The 15,758-nt window shown below is 39.7% G+C and overlaps 1 protein-coding gene across 1 annotated transcript in view; it reads right to left on the minus strand.

Moving 5' to 3' along the window:
- Window positions 1-15,758, minus strand: part of mkxb (mohawk homeobox b) — a 32,532-nt gene that overhangs the window by 12,002 nt on the left and 4,772 nt on the right. Inside the window, exons 3-5 of the mRNA XM_022678683.2 lie at window positions 12,546-12,693; window positions 12,221-12,374; window positions 10,783-11,103 (exon numbers count right to left, since the gene is read on the minus strand). Coding sequence (XP_022534404.1) covers window positions 10,783-11,103; window positions 12,221-12,374; window positions 12,546-12,693 — 623 coding nt within the window. The remainder of the gene's footprint in view (window positions 1-10,782; window positions 11,104-12,220; window positions 12,375-12,545; window positions 12,694-15,758) is intronic.

A 15,758-nucleotide genomic window follows, 5' to 3' on the forward strand; every position in this document is an offset into this window, starting at 1 on the left:
CCGTTACCTCGCCCCCCGTGTCCTCTAAAGCCCGTCTCGGACCCCCGAGGGGTCCTTCTTACTGCTATCAGTGGCTAGACGCTCCTCAAGCCCTGGCCGGAGTCCACGCTGGAGCAGCGCAGCAGCGGCGGTGTGAAAATATTGACCCCAGCACTTTACGAGCTCTGATCTGAAGAGAAACCCATTTTCCATCAAATTCGGGTGGCAGCGGGCCTGAGATTACAGATGCAGCGCAGCGGAGCGTGCCTCGCTAATCATGTGTAGAGGAGCGGGGAAACTGTGAGCTAATCACGCAGCATTCAGCATGTGGGGGGGTTAGAATGATGTGCTGGTCAGGGAGGTCAAACCCCACTTCTAGAGGTCAAACACCCAAGAAAAAAAAAACTTTTTTTGTTGGGGTCCAGAAGGAGAAATATATTTGAAGTCACAGGCCACAGACTCTATAATAAAACAAATAATGAAATATACCACTTTAAATAATACATTTTTCCTGATTATTTCATTTACACACCATTTTACTTGACTTACTATCTTTATCTTTGACAGTGTTGTGTAAACTAAGATTTTTCAAATTGATGTTTAATTTCATGATGTCTCTTAATATTAAAGTCCTTAATTACGGCAACTTTTAGACTCTTTTGCTCTGTTTTTCTGCGCTAGAAATGTGCACTCTCTCCGCTTTTAGACTCTTTGGCCCGTTTTTCTGCGCTAGAAATGCGCACTCTCTCCGCTTTTAGACTCTTTGGCCCGTTTTTCTGCGCTAGAAATGCGCACTCTCTCCACTTTTAGACTCTTTGGTCTGTTTTTCTGCGCTACAACTGCGCACTCTCTCCACTTTTAGACTCTTTGGCCCGTTTTTCTGCACTAGAAATGCGCACTCTCTCCACTTTTAGACTCTTTGGCCCGTTTTTCTGCACTAGAAATGCGCACTCTCTCCACTTTTAGACTCTTTGGCCCGTTTTTCTGCGCTAGAAATGCGCACTCTCTCCGCTTTTAGACTCTTTTGCTCCGTTTTTCTGCGCTAGAAATGCGCACTCTCTCCACTTTTAGACTCTTTGGCCCGTTTTTCTGCGCTAGAAATGCGCACTCTCTCCGCTTTTAGACTCTTTTGCTCCGTTTTTCTGCTCTAGAAATGCGCACTCTCTCCACTTTTAGACTCTTTGGCCCGTTTTTCTGCGCTAGAAATGCGCACCCTCTCCGCTTTTAGACTCTTTGGCCCCTTTTTCTGTGCTAGAAATGCGCACTCTCTCCGCTTTTAGACTCTTTTGCCCCGTTTTTCTGCGCTAGAAATGCGCGGGCCAACATTCATTCTATTTCTAAAATACCTCTCCGCTCCAAAAAAGAAAACGGGCTGCAAATGGCCGCGGGCCGTAGTTTGGACACCCCTGCTTTAAATAATAACTGGAACAGACGTTCAGAGCAATAACTGACCAGAAGCAATGCTAGACATGATATATACCATATATAACTGTAACATACTGATTCTATACTATAATATAACTTGATCTAAATAGCACACCACAGCGGAGGCACAGGCGTGCAGATACCAGAACACCGCAGGTCCAGCAGTGGTACAGTGCCGTCTGCCCAGATGTGGGGCACGGAAAGCCTCCGGTATGGCCGCTCGCTGCGGACGGCGTAAGTTCTTGGAGGAAACAGTGGGTGAAGGGGGGGTTTACGGCTCTTATGTGCCACAGTTCCACTCTGGTTTGACGAGAATGTTTCCATTCGCATTCCTGCGTGATGAAATTGCAGCAGGTTAGGAGCGAACCCAGGAGAAATAAGCCCAGAGTCTCAGGATCTGCCAGAGAGCCACTCTACTCTACTGCTGTTTAATAGAGTTTCTGAGGCTGTGTTCATTTTCAGTACTGCTCTGATCATTACTGCATTTCTCATGTCTCAGATCTGTTCCCTTCTTCCTCAGTCTGACCCGTCACAACTTTGACTGACTATGATCTGGATGATCCAATCCAAAGAATGGAAAAGCACTGAAACATCTTTGTCTTCTGTTTTATAATTAAGAAATAAAGCATATTATTTGAGTATTTGGAAAACTGTCTAGGTTTAAAATAGTAGCATGTCAAGTTGACTAAAAGTTTTCTAAAAAAGCCTTAAAAAGTCACATTCCATCTTTTTTTCATTCATTTTATAAAATGTGTAGTTGTGGTCTCTAATATGAATGAATCTCACATGAAAAAAAAAAGAAAAATGTTCAGGTGTTTCTATTTAGCCCTGCTTTAGTTCACTGAATTAGAGGTCTCTGAAGAAAGACAGGATTCCGGCTCTTGCTCTTGAATATTCATACATATATGAAATATATATATCGTCTCTGATTGGCTAACAGCACTGCAGCATTAAATTTTACAGTCAGTTTTACAGCTCTAAAACTCAAAGGACAAAATGTTTTCAGAGATACAGCCTTAGTTATAAAGATACAGCATTAAGTGCTAGGTAAAGTTAACCCTTAACGTCAGACTTGAGCGGCCCCGTGGCTGAGAAACATTATCAAGCCCCGACAACCCCGGCGGCTACTAAACTCTTATCTCAGACTTGGTGATTTGACCGGTGATTTCAAGTCAAGTTGTGCTGCCTTGTCAAACCGTGCTTCCATAGTGTATATATATATATATATTTAAGGTCTCAGTAAAACGCAAAATCAACCGGAGATCCGATTTAAACCTACAGTTATTTACATACAAGATAGCTAACGCTAACTAGCTCTGTAAACAGAAGCTGTAAGCTCCGCCTGTGGGCGGTCCTAAGCCGAGATGGGCAAGGCCATGAACTCACTGGTTAACATGGACATCTGAGGTCTCTTTGATCTGAGGATTTTCTTTTCTTAGCTACTGCAGACAATAGAGGCTGAGAATCAGTTTCATTTGCAGCCTCCATATAAAACAAAAAGAGACCTATAGTATTTCACAAAAAACAAGAAAAAGTGGATTTTACAATTTTACAGTTAATAAAAATGAACTAATTGGTATCATGGCTAATGCCAGGTGTGGGCTGCTGTGTGCAGGATTAAAGGCATAAAGTTATTCAAAAGTAAAGCAGTGTGTAAGACTGGTGGAGGAGAACATGATGCCAAGATGCATGAAAACTGTGATTAAAAACCAGGGTTATTCCACCAAATATTGATTTCTGAACTCTTAAAACTTTATGAATATGAACTTGTTTTCTTTTCATTATTTGAGGTCTGAAAGCTCTGCGTTTTTTTTGTTTTGTTATGTCAGTCATTTCTCATTTCTGCAAATAAATGCTCTAAATTACAATATTTTAATTTGGAATCTAGGAATTTGGGAGAAATGTTGTCTGTAGTTTATAGAAAAAAACAACAATGTTCATTTTACTCAAACATAAAGCTATAAATAGCAAAATCAGAGAAACTGATTCAGAAACTGAGGCGCTCTCAATTTTAATTCATTTCCATAATAATTCCAAAGAATTCTATTGACCAAGTCAAGCTACACACTAAAAATCATCATAGAAAAAAAAAAGTTGAAGTTATGTGGGTAAACCATTATAAAAGCAGCAGATAAAGGCCTCGCGCTACCCACACCGCCATCACGTCCCATTAGGCAAATGCAGTCTGTCCACACGCCGCGGTTGGCTACCTTGTTTGGCGGCGGAGCAAGCAACACAAATAACCACTCGCTTAAATTACCAGCACAGCACATAAAGAAATCAAACGCAGAACATTCCTTCATTTCTTCCCCCAGAATGAGGCCGTTCCACAGTGGCACCCGGACAAAACCAACAGAGGAACAGGACGCTTGAAAAGGTTGCGGTGGAAATTATGCAAACGATGAATTAAACTCAACCTCTTCGGCCTGACAGAAGCGCTCAGTGTTGGGAGACGTTAGCAGGTGTTCTATAAGCTACGCCGCCGCCGAGCTCCAGAACTTTCCACAGCCTGCAGGATCAACACATCACGCTAGAGCTGTTAATTCAGCGTGACGTCAGATAATAACATTAGTGTGTACTCCATTAACTGGAGCTGAGAGTGGGAATTAGAAGATTTAAGGGTGAACAGTCTATTCCAGAGGTACTGGAACAGTGAGGCTGATCCATTTATTTCTGCTGTAGACTAAAAAACACTTGGGTTTGAGATTAAAATATGAATATAAGACAAAAGATCAACATATCAGCTTTTATTTACAGGTATTTACATCAGGATCTATCTATCTATCTATCTATCTGTCTGTCTGTCTGTCTCTCTATCTGTCTGTCTGTCTATCTATCTATCTATCTATCTATCTATCTATCTATCTATCTATCTATCTATCTATCTGTCTGTCTCTCTATCTGTCTGTCTGTCTATCTATCTATCTATCTATCTATCTATCTATCTATCTATCTATCTATCTATCTATCTATCCATCTATCTATCTGTCTGTCTCTCTATCTGTCTGTCTGTCTGTGTATCTATCTATCTATCTATCTATCTATCTATCTATCTATCTATCTATCTATCTATCTATCTGTCTGTCTGTCTGTCTCTCTATCTGTCTGTCTGTCTGTCTATCTATCTATCTATCTATCTATCTATCTATCTATCTATCTATCTATCTATCTATCAAATCAAATCAAATCAAATTTATTTGTATAGCGCTTTTTACAACAGGTGTTGGCACAAAGCAGCTTTACAGAAACATGATTACAGGACAAAGAATCAGGCAAAACATTAAACATAGAAAATACAGAATACAGAACCCCCAGTGAGCGCGGAGGCAAGGAAAAACTCCCTCAGAGCTGCAGGAGGAGGAAGAAACCTTGGGAGGACCAAGACTCACATTAAAGGGGGGACCATCCTACCACTGGTCAAACGGCTTTTAAATAGAAATTTAAAAAGTCTTTTATACATCCATATAGGTTTTATGTACTCAGGAGTGTAATAGCGCCACTAATGGCTTGGATGTAATCTGTAGTGGAGAGTAAGATGGTCGATGAGCAGCTGATCTGTGGTGGTGGTGGAGAAGAGCTGACTTCAGAAACTTCCATCAGTCTGGCCGGACAGGAGACGCGAGAGCCTGAGGGTCCAACATCGGTATCGGGTCAGACAGGTGGGCAGTCAGTAACTCGGAGGAAGGCAGAGAGATGGAATTAGTTTTGACTGGATTTATGCAAAACTGAGAATATTAAAACATTTTCAGAGTGTGGCAAATGACTCCGGCAGAACTGAATAAAACAGCCTAACTAAAGGCAGAGAGCCAGAAGGTAACATAGACATGGAGGCACCCTGAAACACCAGCATCCACCCACTCCACCGTCCACAAACCTGAGTGACCGTGTGCAGTGGGAGAACAACAGCACCAGCATCTCAGTTTACCACAATTTCCTCTGTCCATGAACCCCTGAATCTGCAGCCTTATCTAAAGGGAAAAACATTAATTACCAAAAGCTAAACTAAACAAGTAAGTTTTCAGTCTAGACTTAAAGATTGAGACTGTGTCTGAGTCCCGAACATATTCGGGGAGATTATTCCAGAGTTGAGGCGCTTTATAAGAGAAAGCTCTTCCTCCTGCAGAGCTCCTCTGAATTTTAGGAACTACTAATAAACCAGCACCCTGAGATCTGAGTAATCGCGGTGGTTCATAACAGGAGATGAGGTCTTGTAAATACTCAGGAGCGAGTCCGTGTAGGGCTTTATACGTTAACAGGAGAATTTTATAGTCTATGCGGAATTTGACTGGAAGCCAGTGCAGTGCTGATAGTACTGGACTAATATGGTCAAATTTTCTCGTTTTAGTAAGGACCCTGGCTGCAGCATTTTGAACTAGCTGAAGTTTATTTAAGTTACTGCCGGAACATCCAGACAGTAGCGCATTACAATAATCTAGCCTTGAGGTAATAAAGGCATGTACTAATTTTTCTGCGTCATGCAGTGATAGGGCATTTCTTAGCTTGGCGATGTTACGGAGGTGTAGAAAAGCTGTTCAAGTAACATTAGATATGTGTTTATCGAATGCTAGATCTGAATCTATGATAACTCCAAGGTTTTTAGCTGCTGAACCAGGGGTGGCTGAGAAGTCAGCCAGATTTAGCATTAAGTCTGATAATTTATTTCTAGCAGCTTTGGGGCCTAATAGGAGAACTTCTGTTTTATCACTATTTAATAGGAGGAAGTTGTGCGACATCCATGATTTTACATCTTCTACACAATCCTCGATTTTCTTTAATCTCACTCTGTCATCAGGTTTGGCTGATATGAAGAGCTGCGTGTCATCCGCATAACAATGAAAATTCACATTGTGTTTTCTAATAACTTTGCCCAGTGGGAGCATATATAATGTAAATAATAACGGTCCTAATATAGAGCCTTGTGGAATTCCATATCTTACCTTGGTATAACTGGAAGACATATCATTTATCCTCACAAACTGATAGCGATCGGTTAAGTACGATTTAAACCATGCTAAGGCAGTTCCGGTTACACCGACCATGTTCTCTAGTCTTTCTAAAAGGATAGTATGATCTATTGTATCAAAGGCTGCGCTCAGATCGAGAAGTACGAGTAGGGAAACACAGCCTTGGTCGGCGGCTATAAGTAGATCGTTTGTTATTCTAACTAAAGCTGTCTCAGTGCTATGATAAGGCCTAAATCCAGATTGAAATTTTTCATAGATCTGGTTTCTTTGCAGGTAAGAGCAAAGTTGTTGGGCTACAGCTTTTTCTAAAATCTTAGAAATAAAGGGTAAGTTTGAAATAGGTCTATAGTTAGACAGTACACTAGGATCAAGATTTGGTTTCTTGATCAGAGGTTTAATTACAGCTGTTTTAAAGGCTTTGGGTACATGGCCCAGGGCGAGCGATGAGTTTACTATCATTAACAGAGGTTTAATTATATCTGGCAGTACCTGTTTTAGTAATTTTGTGGGAACAGCATCAAGTGTGCAGGTTGTGCTGTTTGAAGAGGAGATAATTTTCTCTAGTTCTAGCTGTGGAAGTGGGTTAAAGACTTCCAACCTAACTTCAGTAACAGAGTTTTGTTCTAGATCAGCCACACCAGATGACAGAGAGGATGTAATATTTATCTGTTTAATTTTATCCCGAATGTTTTCAATTTTACTATTGAAGAAGTCCATAAAATCGTTGCTGGTGTAAATGGCTGGAATCTGAGGTTCAGTACCTGCCTGGTTTTTAGTTAATTTGGAAATAACACTGAAGAGAACTCTAGGATTATTTTTATTTATCTCGATCTGTGAGGCCAGATATGCTGAGCGGGCTTTATTAAGTTCTTTTCTATATTTAACAAGACTGTCTTTCCACGCAGAGTGAAACACTTCCAGTTTAGTTGATCGATATTTACGCTCTAAATTTCGTACTAACTGCTTTAAGGTACGAGTTTGATCATTGTACCACGGTGCGAGCTTTTTCTGTCTCTCTATTTTGTGTTTAAGGGGTGCTACAACATCTAAGGTAGAGCGAAAGGTATTTTCTAAACCTTCGGTTAGTTTGTCTAGTTCTACTGGGTCTACAGGAGAGTACATTAGAGTTGATAAGTCTGGAAGCTTATCTGTAAATTGTTGGGCTGTAAAAGGCGTAATTGAACGTTTTACAGAGTAGCTAGGGGATGTACGTATATTATGACTAAGATGTAATTTAAATGAAATAAGGTAATGATCTGAAATTGCGGAGGTTTGAGAACGAATATTCGGGTTATCTATGCTCACACCCAGGGTCAAAACTAAATCCAGAGTATGATTACAGTAATGAGTAGGTCCTGTTATATTTTGAATAATACCAACTGAGTCTAAAATCGATGTGAATGCCTTTTTTAATGGATCATCCAATTTTTCGAAATGAATGTTGAAGTCTCCAACTATAATCACTTTATCATTACTTACTGCTAAGTCTGTGACAAAATCACTAAATTCTTTTAAAAATTCTAAATAGGGCCCTGGTGGTCTGTAGATGTTAATTAAAGAAAATGCATTCTTTTTTGTAACTGGATTAATTATACTGGTGTAAAGAAGCTCAAAAGAAGTAAAATTTTCATAGTGTTTCTGATTGCTAACTAAGGTACTTTGGAAAAATATGCAGACCCCACCTCCTCTACCGGACAATCTCGGATTGTGTATATAATTATAGCCTGCAGGGGTGGCTTCATTTAATGCTACATATTCATTTGGCCTAATCCAGGTTTCTGTCAGACACAGAACATCGAATTTCTGATCAGTTATCATTTCATTCACCAGAACTGCTTTTGAATTTAGAGATCTAATATTAAGTAAACCAATCTTTAGGCTTGAAATGTTAGTACTACAGTCTGGATATGATTGTTTAATATAAGTTAAGTTATTTAGATTTACTGTTTTAGTTTTTTTATGTTTTTGTTTGACTCGGGGGACAGACACAGTCTGAATACATTGGTATCTAGGTAACGTCTCTTTGCAGCTCGCAGACGGTCGGTTAAGCCTCTCTGTCTGCGGCCTGGTCCCGGCTCTGGATTGTCAGCAGCTTCTAATACTACTCTGCCGACTAACTAAAAGACTATGAGCTATGCTGCATGAAAGTAAGGCAGCACCCTCCCGCGTGGGGTGGACACCATCCCTACCTAAAAGACCAGGCTTGCCCTCAAAGTGTAGCCAGTTATCTATAAAGCCCACATGATTTTCTGCACACCACTTGGACATCCAGCGGTTCAGCGAAGAAAGCCTGCTGTAAGCTTCATCACCACGCCTCATTGGGATGGGGCCAGAGCAGATTACCTCCTCGGACAGCGTCTGGGCCTGTTTAATCACCTCTTTAATATTAGCCTTAGTTATTTCAGACTGCCGCAGACGAATATCATTGGCCCCTACATGAATTACTACCCTCGAATATCTCCTATTCCCTAACCTAAGGTTGCCACTAATGTCCGGTGCTCTGGCTCCCGGTAAACAAGTAACTGTTGCCGCTGGTGCCCCTAAAGGAGTAGCTAATTTCACGTGTCGGACGATGGAGTCTCCTATCACCAGAGTACCTTTAACAGGCTCCTCAGTTGGTGCTTCACTGAGCGGGGCAAACCTGTTTGACACGTGAACTGGGGGAGCGTGGTGTTTAGGTGGGCTGGCTGTGGCCTTTGCGGTAGCATTAGCCTTAGCCTTTCGACTATGCCGCCGAGACGTTACCCATTCGCCCCGCTGTGAGGGCTCTAAGGCCGGAGTCGAGGGGGTACTAACTCTCCCTGAGACACCCGGGGCTGCTAACAGTGAATCCTGCTGTCTATCCCTTATTAAACCCCGGACGTGCAGCTCTAACTTATTCACCTTATCCACCAAGGAGCTAACTATCTCACACTTAGTACAAATACCACTATTGTTACCAGTATCGGTGGATAAGGGATCTAAGCTATACATGCCACACTCTAAACAGGTGTAAACCTGAGCAGAAGCCATGGAGAAAAAAAACACTCACCTTGTTTCAGTTGAAATTAGAAACTTACACAAACAAACTGCAGCAGCAAACAGCTAATCCAGCAAACCTGAGGAAAAAGTCTATAAAAGTAGACTGAGAGTGGATTAATAGGTGTGTAGAGCAAAGAGGAAGCAGACTAAAAGTGGATTAGTAAGTGTGAAGAGAGTAAAAGAGAAGAAAACAGAGAAAAGTGTAGAAGCTGAAGATTAAAGCAAGCTTTCAGCAGCAGAGCAGCACAGCAGCAGACCAGCACAGCAGCAGACCAGAGTAGTAGAGAGCAGAGCAGGGAGCAGAGCAGGGAGCAGAGCAGGGAGCAGAGCAGGGAGCAGAGCAGGGAGCATAGATCTATCTGTCTGTCTCTCTATCTGTCTGTCTGTCTATCTGTCTGTCTATCTATCTATCTATCTATCTATCTATCTATCTATCTATCTATCTATCTATCTATCTATCTATCTATCTATCTATCTATCTATCTATCTATCTATCTATCCTAAATACACTTTATTGCCCTCAGTAAATTCCTTACATGAAGATGTTAAATTGTTTGAATTTAACATTCCACCTTAAATGTTACATCTTAAATAGTTCATGTTGGAGATGCTTTTTTAGGTCCTTTGAACTGAATCTCTGCTTTTAAAGAGGGACTAAACTCTGATCCATATAAATGTTTTTTTATTAATAGCTGAAATGTGTTCCTTTTATGTAATGAAACATACAAAAACTACTCCTCCCATTTTTTTTTTTTTAGCATTTTTGAAATTTGAGCTGAGGGTGGGGTCAGCTAAAATCAGGCTCTACTACAGGCTCAACGTAATGTGTGCTCTTTTAAGGTGGAATGTGAATATGAACATGAATGTAAAAGTGGTTTGAGGATCCTTAAATGCCGAGATAACTTCAGAAAAGGAACTTCCCTTCAATCTGCACCCACTGCTTTAGATCTTACTCAAAATCCCATATTTCACTTCACCTTGCCATGAGCACACTAGCCAACCAGCCAGGATTCAACCTCACTCACAAGATAGCACCATCTAAATATCCACTATAAAAACTTGCAACTTAAGAAGAACAAGTGTGATAAATTAAGCAAATTAAAGAAAATACAACCTGTTTGGTTAGAAAAACTCCGCCAGTTAAAATAGTTCCATTACTGCTCTGTTTGTAGCTGTGCTGTTTGGTTTGTAAGCGCTGCATTGTTGCTAGGTTACCTGTATGTGGCGGAGTAATACATGGAGAGCTTCGGGTGTATACAGTGCATTATCGGCTGATAATGGCACTCATAGAACGCCTCTCAGGGTTCAACCTCGCTCACAAAATACCACTTCCAGACATAAGCAATCTATGTCAGACAGGTTACAGGTTCTAACAGATAGGGGCAGGTGTTACCTGTGCGGTAGGTGAAGTTGGCCTCGGTCTCTGATGATGAAGGTGACAGGAGGTCGTCGTCGTACTCGTTGGAGCTGAAGGATCCTGAGTGGTTCCTCTTGCGGTGCTCCAGGCCTTTGTTGGAGGACATGACGTGACGCAGGGAGTCGTTCAGATAGCGGTTCAGCAAGCTGTTCTTGTACTTTGGTGGGGAAACGTAATCACCGCAGAGCGACGCGTCCGTCCTCAGCCCCGCCCCCCGGCCCCGCCCGTCCTGGATCACGCTCTTGGCTCTGCTGGACTCGGATTCGCCGGCCTGCATCTGTAGAGGGTTCTCACCATCTGTGGTAGACAAAGATGATACACTGTGAGCCTGGATACACTGAATTTACTTAAAAAAAATTGAGAAAACCGGTTGCCTTAAAAAAGTTAAGTAACTTTTTAGAGAACTTACTGTAAAACTTTGTAGAGAACTTTATAAAGAACTTTGTAGAGTACTTTGTAAAGAACTTACAGTATAATTTTGTATAGAATGTAATAGAGAACTTTGTAGAGAACTTTGTAGAAAACTGACAGTAGAATTTGGTATAGAATGTAGTAGAGAACTTTGTAGGGAACTTTATAGAGAACTTTTTAGAGAACTTACCGTAGAATTTTGTAGAGAACTCTATAGAGAACTTTGTAGAGAACTTTTTAGAGAACTTACAGTAGAAATGTGTATAGAGCTTTATAGAGAACTTATTAGAGAACTTACAGTAGAACTTTGTAGAGAACTTTATAGAGGACCTTTTAGAGAACTTTGTAGAGAATTTTTAGAGAACTTAGTATAACTTTGTAGAGAACTTTATGTAGAATTTTGTAGAGAACTTTGTAGAGAACTTACAGTAGAAATGTGAATAGAACATTATAGAGAACTTTGTAGAGAATTTACAGTAGAAATGTGAATAGAACATTATAGAGAACTTTGTAGAGAATTTACAGTAGAACCTTGTTGAGAACTTACAGTATAATTTTATAGAGAACTTTATAGAGAACTTAGAGTAGAACTTTGTATAGAATGTAATAGAGATCCGTTTTGAGAGCTTACAGTAGAACTGGGTAGAGAACTGACAGTAGAACTTGTTAGAGAACTTACAGTAGAAATTTGTATAGAACCTTATAGAGAACTTTGTAGAGAGCTTATAATAAAACTTTATAGAGAACTTAAAGTAGAATTTGGTAGAGAACTTTATAGAGAATTTTGTAGAGAACTTACAGTAGAACTTTATATACAATGTAATAGAGAACTTTGTAGAGAACTTTATAGAGAACCTTTTAGAGAACTTACAGTAGACATTTGTATAGAACGTTATAGAGAACTTTGTAGAGAACTTTATAGAGAACTACAGTGAATGATGGAGCTCCATCCACCACTCTTGTCTCTATGGTGTATCTCACTCTCGTTATCTCTCTCTCGTACCCTCTGAAGCCGAGTCGTCGCTGCTGATGCTCAGTCTCTCAGCGTTTCCCTGAACGTATTTGTTGTAGAGTTTGATGCGTAGAGCCCAGCTGAGGTCCGGCTGTCGTACCGTGTTCTTCAGTCTGCGGCGAGCGTTCGCAAACCAGTTCGACACCTGTGGAGCCCAGAACATCATAGACGGTCATTAGGGTGTTGGACAGTAATGAAGTAAATGTAACTAGTTACTGTATTTAAGTATTTTTTGTCATTTTTGTACTTATTACGGTGTTGGACAGTAATGTAGTAAATGTAATTGGTTACTGTACTTAAGTATCACTGAGCTCACCTGAACCAGCGTCATGTGTGATCCGAGGGCCAGCAGGATCTTCTCGGTTTTGGTGGGGTAGGGGTTATCCCTGTGTTTATACAGCCACTGCTTCAGCGGCCGAGCCATATCCTGCAGAGCCTGACGCTTATGACGCACCTTCCCTCCACTGAACACAGAGACAGAGAGACAGACAGACAGAGAGAGAGACAGAGAGAGAGAGACAGAGAGAGAGACAGAGAGAGAGAACTTAGAATATCGTAAAAAACTTTATTGATAACTTCCTTGAGGACTTAGAACTTTGTAGAGAACTTTGTAGTGAACTTAGAGTAAAACTTTGTAGAGAACTATATAGACTATATAGAGAAATAGGAACTGGACAGAGAACTCAGTAAAACTTTGCAGAGAGTTTATAGAGAACTAAGAACTTTATAAAGAACTTGACAGAGAACTTTGTAGAGAACTTTGTAGAGAACACAAAAGAGAACATAGAACTTTGTAGAGAACTTTGTAGAGAATTTGGCAGAGAACTTTGTAAGGAACTTTGTAAAGAACATAGAACTTTCTAGAGAACTTTGTAGATAACTTAGAGCTTTCTAGAGAACTTGGCAGAGAACTTTGTAGAAAACATAGAACTTTATAGAGAACTCTAATATAGAACATAGAACATTGTAGAGAACTTTGTTTCAAATTTGGCAGAGAACTTTGTACAGAACTCTATGGAGAACTTAGAACTTTCTAGAGAACTTGGCAGAGAACTTTGTAAAGAACTTTGTAGAAAACATAGAACTTTATAGAGAACTTTGGGGAGAAGTTTGCAGAGAATTTAAAACCTTGTACAGAACTTTATTAATAACATTGTTGAGGACTTGGGCCTTTGTAGAGAACTTGGCAGATAAATGTTGTAAAATGTTGTAGAGAACTTAGAACTTTAAAGACAACTTTAAAAAGAACTTGGCAGATAACTTTGTAAAGAACTTTATTGATAACTTTATAGAGAACTTTGTAGATACATAGGAACTTTGCAGAGAATTTTATAAAGAACTTTATAAGGACTTTCTTTTGACAGAGAACTTTGTAAAGTACTTTGTAGAGAACTTTATAGATAACCTTGTAGAGAACGTAGAACCTTCTAAAGAACTTTGTTTCAGACTTGGCAGAGAACTTTCTAGACAACTTTCTAGAGAACTTTGTAGAGAAGTTGGCAGAGAATTTAAAACTTTGTATAGAACTTTTTTGATAACTTTGTTAAGGACTCACAGTAAAACACTGTGAATAACTTAGAACTTTATAGCGAACTTTATGGAGAATTTGGCAAATAAGTGGCAGAAAGAACTTTGTAGAGAACTCCTGTATTAAATGTGGATGTGATTTATGTTTGAGACGCTGAGTGTCTGTTTGCATGGACAATTCTAGACAGACACTGCCGGGCACAATCATTACCACCCTCTGCAGGTTCTGTCCACTGTGGGTGGTAATAGTAGCCTTCTATGGTGATGTATTCCTTGGACATGTATTACAACACTGTGGATGGAGGAATGTTAAAGACCCACAGCACAGCTTCAGAAATGGAATGTCCCATCATCCATCTGCTCCCACTATCTGACCTCACTCTAACTCCCATATTTCACTCTGCCTTGCCATGAGCACACTGGCATACAGTGTTCAACCAACCTCACTCACAATAAAACACCTCACAACTTATACAGAATTGGGAACCCCAAGCCGTCCCTTAAAAGGGTAACTGTACATTCTGCTGATATTAGATGATAATGGATGTGTCAGTGATGGCTTTAGATAGTAAATAAAGAGGTTTATTTGTGTTGAATCTCTGAATTGTGCAGAAATGCAGTAAAACCTGCTGTAATTCTCCTGTAAACACACTGGACTGATTTATAAACTGATATATATAAACTGAAGCTCAGTAATCAGCAGATGTCACTGTAGGGTAAAATCTGCTGCTGCTGCTGCTGAGAGCTACTGCAGCCGGGTCTGATCCTCAGCTCTGCATATTTTGATCACATACAGAAAGCTATTAAACTATAAATAATTAAGAATAATAATTAGTAATCAATAATACTGTTTTTTACAAATGTATTTATTTATATGGTAAAACATATGGACTAAACATTGTACGCTGATATGACTGACTGTAACACCATTATCATTAGACTACACTAGACTGTTATACTGTAAATACTGACCAGGCAAAAGTCATGGGACAGCACAATATAAACTGTATAAGTTGTGAGGTGTTCTCTTGTGAGTGAGGTAGAGCACTGGTCAATGTTCTAGAGAAGCTTACAAAGTCTAAATTGTTCACAGTGGTGGTGAATACTAAAAGCTCCCTACAGTAATGTACCGGATTTTGGGCTTAAACCTAATTTACATCTGTTTATGATGCAGGGATACAAGCAAGGAGCGGTACTCTGAATTTTGGTGTTAAATTAAGAGTAGAACACTCCCGAAAAACTGTTTTATGGAACTTTTGAAACTATTTACTATCTATTTATGGTGGAGGGATACATGTAGCTTTGTAAGTCTCCAAACAACGGTGTATTATGGTGGAGTGATACGCACAGGGCACAGGGTTTTATATGTAAAATAGTCCCAGAACACTGTTTCATTATGGTGGAGGGATAGATGTAGCCAGATATGAGTAAAATAGTCCCAAAACAATGTTTTATTTGGGATAAATTAACATCTATTTATGGTGAAGGGATACTTGCAGGGTGTTATAAGTGAAATAGTCCCCAAACATTGTATTACTGTGGCAGAGTAATTTATAAATTAAACAAAACTGTTGTATTATGGTGGAGTGATATGCAAAAAAGACTGTTATATGAAACTTTTTTTGGGCTAAATTAATATATGTTTATGGTGGAGTCCCCAAACACTGATGTAGTATTGTAGAGTGATATGCAAAAAAAATTATGTTTTATGGGACTAATTTGGCAAAATTCAAATTTATTAATGGCGGAGGGATTCAATTTGTGGGTAAAATAATCCCCAAACACTGTATTACTGTGGCAGATGAATTTATAAATGAAACAGTCCCAAAACACTGTTATATTATGGTGGAGGGATACACACAAAGTGTTATAAGTAAAATAGTCCCAAAACATTGTTTTAATATTTATAGTTTATTATTTATTTATAGTCGCAAAATATAAAGTAGTTTATAGTAGTTTTTTTGTTACTGGAAAAATAGTTTCCAAAAATTGCTTAATTGTG

The sequence above is a fragment of the Astyanax mexicanus genome, chromosome 4 (assembly GCF_023375975.1).
Source record: "Astyanax mexicanus isolate ESR-SI-001 chromosome 4, AstMex3_surface, whole genome shotgun sequence".
NCBI classification, from domain to species: domain Eukaryota; kingdom Metazoa; phylum Chordata; class Actinopteri; order Characiformes; family Acestrorhamphidae; genus Astyanax; species Astyanax mexicanus.